This window comes from Brassica napus, chromosome C1 (assembly GCF_020379485.1).
Source record: "Brassica napus cultivar Da-Ae chromosome C1, Da-Ae, whole genome shotgun sequence".
Taxonomy (NCBI): domain Eukaryota; kingdom Viridiplantae; phylum Streptophyta; class Magnoliopsida; order Brassicales; family Brassicaceae; genus Brassica; species Brassica napus.
The window spans coordinates 35,910,067-35,918,019 of NC_063444.1; the positions used below are offsets into that span (position 1 = coordinate 35,910,067).

General features: G+C 36.0%; 2 protein-coding genes across 2 annotated transcripts; both read left to right on the top strand.

The window, feature by feature from the left end:
* The first annotated feature begins 346 nt into the window (after window positions 1-346).
* On the top strand, window positions 347-3,050 carry LOC106376881 (protein DETOXIFICATION 19). Its single transcript, XM_048745713.1, has 7 exons — window positions 347-747; window positions 1,177-1,721; window positions 1,808-1,894; window positions 1,985-2,041; window positions 2,141-2,379; window positions 2,462-2,580; window positions 2,670-3,050. Exons 1-7 carry the CDS (start codon window positions 469-471, stop codon window positions 2,769-2,771), a joined length of 1,428 nt encoding a protein of 475 aa, XP_048601670.1. The 5' UTR covers window positions 347-468; the 3' UTR covers window positions 2,772-3,050.
* A 194-nt stretch (window positions 3,051-3,244) lies between these two features.
* Window positions 3,245-5,774, top strand: LOC106376876 (protein DETOXIFICATION 19-like). The gene is made up of 2 exons (XM_048743889.1): window positions 3,245-3,590; window positions 5,595-5,774. Exons 1-2 carry the CDS (start codon window positions 3,288-3,290, stop codon window positions 5,772-5,774), a joined length of 483 nt encoding a protein of 160 aa, XP_048599846.1. The 5' UTR covers window positions 3,245-3,287.
* The last annotated feature ends 2,179 nt before the right edge of the window (window positions 5,775-7,953 follow it).

Below are 7,953 nucleotides of genomic sequence, written 5' to 3' on the forward strand. Positions count from 1 at the left end.
TTTTTCTTTGTATGATTATGATTTTTCTTTTCATTTATGTTTATGATTTGTAATCTTTCCTTTTATTTATCTTGTAATCCTCTATATAAAGGGAATACTTTATGATTAATAAGATACTGAAACTTACGGTTCTAAATCCTTAAGTTTACAACATCAAATAGGTTATGGGAAAAAATAAAGCCAACCTAACTAAAGCAGATCTGTGTGATGTGCATGTGGTTGGAAAAAAAATCCTAAAACATGGTGGCCAATAAATAGAAGAAGTAAAGGAGAGAGGGACCTCTGACTTTAAGCCTTAACTACTTGCCTCTCTTTGTGCTGACGTGTACGTACCTCCCTTATTTAATTCAATTTCTTCATCTTCACAAATCAAAATTCTCTTCTTCTAACTCTTCTATATCTTCTTCTCCCGTTTTCAAGTTCTCTCTGCAACCAAATTAAGCAAAAGTGCTTCGTCAAGAAGATCCAATGGCTGATCGCATCAACACGGCCACCCCGTTGTTAACTGATCATGAAGGTGGAGGAAATGATAGAGGAAGGAGAAGCTCATCTTGGGTTCAAAAACTAATACACGTGGAAGAATCAAAGGCTCAGATTATTTACTCTCTTCCAATGATATTCACAAATCTTTTCATCTATTGCATCCCTTTAACCTCTGTGATGTTTGCTTCTCACCTCGGCCAACTCGAGCTCGCTGGTGCAACCCTCGCCAATTCTTGGGCCACCGTCACCGGTTTTGCCTTCATGGTACCATTCCCCCATATCCCTCAAGCTTGTATCCACCATTTTCCATTGATTTCAAGCTGCATAGATTACTTAAACGGTTTAAGTTTTTTTTTTTTGCTAAAAACTTAAACGGTTAAGTTAAACCCATTTCTTTCATCTCAATTGTTTTGGGAGTCAACAAGTCTTTTTTTTTTCTCTAATAGTTGCGTGTAGATCTTGACCGAATCATAAGGGACGTAATTAATCAATTTCATGTTATTAAAGGCCTCCATAACGAACCTATGGACGGCTTGTCTGAATTTTCTTCTTGACATATCTTCCGAATATATTGCTCATTAATGATTTATGCTTAATATTTGGCTCATTAATGATATATGCTTGGCTAAGCATGTGAAAATATACTTAATACTTCTTAATAACATAGATTAATGTTTTTAAATTTATTTTCAGACAGGGTTAAGTGGAGCACTTGAGACATTATGTGGTCAAGGCTTTGGTGCAAAAAGCTACAGAATGTTGGGGATTCATCTACAATCATCATGCATCGTCTCATTAGTCTTCACCATCCTCATCTCCATCTTTTGGTTCTTCACAGAACCGGTTTTCGGACTAATTGGACAAGATCCCAATATCTCAAGACAAGCTGCACTCTATATGAAATACCAAGCTCCCGGTTTACTAGCTTACGGGTTCTTACAGAGCATTGTGCGGTTTTGCCAAACGCAATCCGTCGTTGCTCCACTAGTCATCTTCTCATTTGTTCCCCTGGTGGTTAATATCGGTATCTCATATGTTCTGGTCTACATCGCTGGCCTTGGATTCATTGGTTCTCCAATAGCTACATCTATTTCATTGTGGATAGCTTTTCTTTCTCTCGGAACTTATGTGATATGTTCAGACAAATTTAAAGAAACATGGACCGGATTTTCGCTAGAATCATTCCGTTATTTAGTAATAAACTTGACACTGAGTCTCCCTTCTGCTGCTATGGTATGGTAAGTCAGATCAATAACTTCATATACTAGCTACTTAACATCATATGCATGTTGAAGCTTAAGAGTGGACTATGTTGTTGCAACAGTTTGGAATATTGGGCGTTCGAGATACTTGTGTTCTTGGCAGGTTTGATGCCTAATCCAGAAATCACCACATCTTTGGTAGCTATATGGTGAGCTTTATATCACTACTTAGTTAATTAATGTTCTATTTCATACCCCCAAAAATATCTCATTCTTGCATAATGTAAAAATAAGTTCAGTGTCAACACGGAGTCCATTAGCTACATGTTAACATATGGACTTAGCGCAGCTGCAAGGTCAGCCATCTCATCAATTATTTCAAAACTCTGTTTTCCACTTGTTATAACATTATTTTGAAAATGTAATAATGAAAACGTAACTAACAACTCATGTAGCACGCGTGTGTCCAATGAACTTGGAGCAGGAAATGTACAAGGCGCAAAGAAGGCGACTTCTGTAACCGTTAAGCTGTCTTTAGTCCTTGCTTTTGGTGTAGTGCTTGCTTTACTTGTAGGTCATGATAGTTGGGTTGGGTTATTCAGCAATAGTCCTGTCATCAAAGAAGAGTTTGCATCATTGAGATTCTTTCTTGCTGCCTCTATAACTCTTGATTCAATCCAAGGCGTTCTATCAGGTACTAGATCATTCTTCTTGTTTGGAATTGCTAAACAAAGAAAAGCTCATGTTTTCTATCCAATCTATCTATCGTTCGACAGGAGTGGCTAGAGGATGCGGATGGCAGCATGTAGTCACGGTTATAAACTTGGGAACATTCTACTTAATTGGAATGCCTATTGCTGCCTTTTGTGGTTTCAAGTTGAAGTTATATGCCAAGGTACTCTCTTATGAAATTGGTAACAGTGAAAAAAATTATGTTTTTTATTTGTGATGTTGTTTCTTTATTCACTGTTTTGGTGAAAACAGGGTTTGTGGATTGGTTTGATAAGTGGAATATTTTCCCAATCTTCATCACTCTTGCTTATGACAATTTTCCGGAAGTGGACAAAGATAAATGCGTCGGTCTGAAGATCGTGTCGGAAGTGGACAAAGCTAAATGCTTCGGTCTGAAGATCATGAGAACAAATTTAAGCAGTAATCTTATTCCTGAAGTCTACCTGTTTCCATGGCATTATATTACACAGGGCAAAGGCTTTCCTCTAGGTCTTTCAACTACCATGTAATGATTATACTGGAGAACATTTCCTCCACTGTTTTTAACCTGCCAAGGACGCATCCGAATAACACTTAACTAGGAAAAAAATTAGAAAAACAAAACAGCTAATGAAAACACTTTTTCCTTAATAATTTTTGTGGAAGCACCATGGCCTAGTGGTTAAGGTTTAAAGGCTAAAAAGCATAAATTTTGCTGCTGCTTAAATATAACACACCATCACAAACCAACAAAAGCATAAATTTTGCTGCTGCTTACCTTCCATATTTAACTCTCCTTCACGTTCACAAATATTATCTCCTATTTAACTTGTATTCTAGACTCTCTTCTTCTCATTCTCAAGTTTCCCCAGCCACTAAATTTAGAAAAAAATGCTTCATCAAGAAGATTCAGTGACGGCTCCTCCCATCACGAAGAGCCCCCAACTGTTGGATGATCATGAAGATGGAGGAGATGATAGAGAAAGGATAAGATCATCTTGGGTTCAAAAAGTGATCAACTTAGAAGAATCCAAGGCTCAAATCATTTACGCTCTGCCAGTGATATTCACAAATCTCTTCATTTATTGCATCCCTTTAACATCTGTGATGTTTGCTTCTCACCTGGGCCAACTCGAGCTCGCTGGTGCAACACTCGCCAATTCATGGGCCACCGTCACCGGTGTTACCTTCATGGTACCGTTCCTCCCTATGCTTCAAGATAACTTTGACTACAAATAAATTATAAAGTTATCTCGAGTCTTCATGCTACACTCAACCAAAAAAAAATTAAAATTAAACGAGAATAAAAGAAAGATGAAAAAGGATGAAAAATAGAGAAATTTTGGAGATGGAAAAAAGAAGAAAGATAGTTAAAAGCCACATAATAATGTGTTTGATTCTAAGAAGTTTTATAACTTCGAGTTATTAATTTTAAAATAATTTTTTTAATCTATTTTTAAAAAAATTCTATTTAAAATAATTAATTTTAGGTATTAATATTTTTGTATCGTGATTAGATATAATATAATATAAATAATTTTTTTATGTAATTCGATAAAATAATATTAAAATATTAAATTGAAAAGATAATTCAGAAAAAAAAATTAAAGAAAAAACAATACAAGATGTTGTTTATGCAAACTTTAAATAATTTTTGATGTAATTCGATAAAATAATATTAAAATATTTTTTTAAAAGAAAATAATTTTCTTATTTTTCAAATTGTGTCATATTTTATAATAGTTCAATTAAGTCTGAAAAAATTATTTTTATCGTATCTATTAATTTATTGATTATTAATTTGTAGAGCTTATATTATATTTCTTCTCAATGATTTGCTCAATTTCATATCATGTTTATTATCAATTTATTGATAATTTATTTTTAGAGTTTATATTGTATCATGATTTGGTTTCTGGAATCAACAAAGATTTTTAAAAATCTTGACGGAAATATATGAAGGGGAGTGATTAATCAGTTTTCTTGTTATTTAAGGTGTCCAGAAGACCACAACGTAACGAACGTGTGAATCCAGTTTTGTCTGAATGTTTCTTTAACATATATATCTACAAGAATATCTGGCTTATTAATGATGATTTAAAAGTTATGGATAACAACTCAAGGAGGTGCTTATGGTATGTTAAAAAGCATTTGTCTTAGGCTCCCATATATTAGAAAATTATAAGAGCTCCTAATTACAAAAGCATCTTCGTAGATTGGTTAGAGTAATTAGTTTTCTAATTTGTTCTATTATGTTTTACCTAAATTCTAATATTTTTAATTTTTTTTAAATATCCAATATAGTGTTCTTAATTTTCCATGTCACGAACTTAGTTTTCAATTTACCACGATTTTTTTTTTGTCAATAACAAAACAAACTCATATAGACTCTGTAAACCAAACTGGTAGCTCTGCATCCATATGAATTTGTTTTAAATAGTATCATTATGTTTTAGTGCTAATTTAATTCTAGTTTAGTAATTATTGGTTGGGATGTAAAAACTGTATTTAGTTTAATTTTTATCTACAATATTTAAACTTTTTAATCATGCCTTATACTGATTTTATAGGTATAGCAAGAAAAAAATTATCAAAACTTTATTTTCTTAAGAAATATATTTTATTTTTTATTTAAATTTTGAGCTGTAGCAGATATGTGTGGATGACGATCCGTTGGGTTATAACTATAGAAAATTTGATGAATAAATTATTTTGAAAAATATTTTAATGTATGTGTATTTAATGTAAGTATAAGATTAAATAAGAAAAAAATAAAGATATTTCTACAACAATAATTTTTTTTCTACAAATAGTGTTTTAGAAAATAAAGTTATTACATACATTTTGTACCTTTAAAAACTAAATAAATCATGATGGATTATTTGAGACAGCCCCACCAGTTAACCCTTGTGCTAAATAAAAAAATCATACTGACTAAATTTTGGAAAAATAATTCTACAGTTACTTTATTAATTACAATTCAATCAATCATCACCATTGCCGTCCCATGATTATCTTTTGTTTTAATATGAAAAGTTCAAATTTTCTTGCCATGATTTGGAAACAAATCATAAAAGAACAGTTATGTGATCGATTTTTTTTTAAAAAATAATTGTTTTTAAGATGTTTGGTGTCATTTGAATGTAAGTTATAATTAATAATTTAAAACATATAGATTAATGACCTTTAAATTTTTAGATAGGGTTAAGTGGAGCACTTGAGACATTATGTGGACAAGGCTTTGGTGCAGAAAACTACAGAATGTTGGGGCTTCATCTATTGCATTGTCTCATTAGTCTTCGCTATATTCATCTCCATCTTCTGGTTCTACACAGAATCCGTTCTCCGACTTTTTTTTTTTTTTTTTTTTTCTGCTAAGTATGTGAATTTCATTAGAAAATGAGAGAGTTTGTTGATACAAAAAGTTTAAGCAGGCCAGCCTTCCTAAGCCAAAAAAGATAAAAACAGAGGAAGACTAAAATTATGCAGCAATGCATAAGATGATTACTCGTGAGTCAGCCAAAGGCTCATGAAGTCACGGAATTTCTTGCGGTCCTTCCTTGCGATGATTACATTCAGAAACAGTCTATCAATCTTCTTAAAGGTAACCAAAAGAGGGGCTGAGATAGAGTTGTGTACTCTATTATTACGCTCCCACCATAAGGAGTAAACAGTAGCATGAGCAGTCACCCGACGGAGAGTAGTTGGGCACACATTGTCTCGAATACCAAGCCACTCCATAAACGCAGTCCAGGTGTGGAACCGGATGGGAGAGTATCCTAATCGCTTACTGATTAAGATCCAAAGTTGTTCGCTATAATCACATCTCAGGAACAGGTGATCTCTCGTTTCCATGTAAACATTGCAGACACAGCATGTGTCCACCGTGTTTACCGCCCAGATTGCAATACGTGACCTTGTTGGAAGGTGGTCCAGGTGAGCCATCCACATCATAAACGCATGGGTTGGAATTGATCATTTGAACCATACGTTTTCTGTCCATGATTGAGTGTCTCGCCGGTTTCGAATTGATTCCCAGGTTTGCTTAGTTCCGAACGAGGTCATCACTTCATTATCTACTTCCCATACATAGACATCTGAGATGAGGGAGAGAGATGGGAGAGGTACCGAACAGAGATGAACTGTAGTGTCTCAGACTCAAGGGAATGGGCATGACCCATTTTCCAGCCCGTGGGGGTGCATGCCTCTGCAACTGTGGAATGAAGTGGAATCCCCAAATAAGTTGGACCCGACTGGCCTATGAATTTGATGAGAGGACCCAATGGTGTCCACTGATCATACCAGAAGCTAGCAACTAGGCCATTCCCGACTTGGCACCGAAGGAACCTTTCAGCTAGGCAACGAAGTTTGAGAAGAGATTTCCAGATCCAGGATCCTTGCGAGTCTTCCTCTAGACTCCAGAAACTAACCTCTTTGAACCGGTGTTGCTTACACCATGAAGCCCATAGCGAAACATTTTCATTGTGTAAGAGCCAGATTAGCTTTAGGGATAGGGTTCTGTTCCAAAGCTGAAGATCCCGCAATCCTAAACCTCCCTCAGATCTCGGCAGACAGCAATTTTCCCAAGAGACTCTCGCCGCCGCCCGTGACGTTATGTTTCCATTCCAGAGAAAGCGACAACACAAAGATTCCACTTGCTTAATGCAGCCTTTTGGTAGAATAAAGCTTGAGAACCAAAAGTTGAGAGTCCCATAGATGACAGATGAAATCAGTTGCCTCCGACCTGCAAATGATAGAGCTCTCGAGGACCAGGAGGAGAATCTCGATCTGAGTTGATCAAGTAGCGGTCTATAGTCGCAGATCCTTAGCTTCTTGTGCATGAGAGGCAACCCCAAGTATCTAACTGGTAGTGAACCTATAGAGAACCCAAGGCTGTTAATCTCAATGGTTTCATCCTGGTTCAGCCCAGCAGAGAAGAGCTCAGTTTTGTTGCGGTTCATGGAGAGTCCTGACCAGGAGGCAAAACGCTCTAGAGTGGCCGAGATGTTTTGGAGAGAATCATGATGACCATCAAAGAAGATCATTACATCATCGGCGAAAGCAAGATGCGAGACCGGAGGACTTGAGGCAGATGGGTGAAAACCTATGTGACCAGAAGCATACTCTTTGTTTAGCATTTGTGAGAAAAATTCCATAGCAAGGACAAATAGGTAGGGAGATAGCGGATCCCCCTAGTCCCCTTGTGCCCTTGAAATACCCACATAATTCGCCATTGATATCCACAGAGAAGTGGGTCGTGGAGATGCATTTATGAATCAGATTCACAAAAGATGAGGGAAAGCCGAGGGTTCTAAGGATCAGAATAATGAACGACCAATTGACCGAGTCAAACGCTTTCTTCAAATCAACCTTTAGCATACATCTCTTAGAGATGTTTTTCCAGTTGTATCCTCTTACCAATTCAGTAGCCATAAGGACGTTCTCCACCAATAGTCTCCCCGGGATGAAGGCAGATTGAGTATTAGAGATGACTGATGGAAGAACCAGCTTCAAGCGTTCAGCAAGGAGCTTAGAGACAGCTTTATAAACAGAGTTA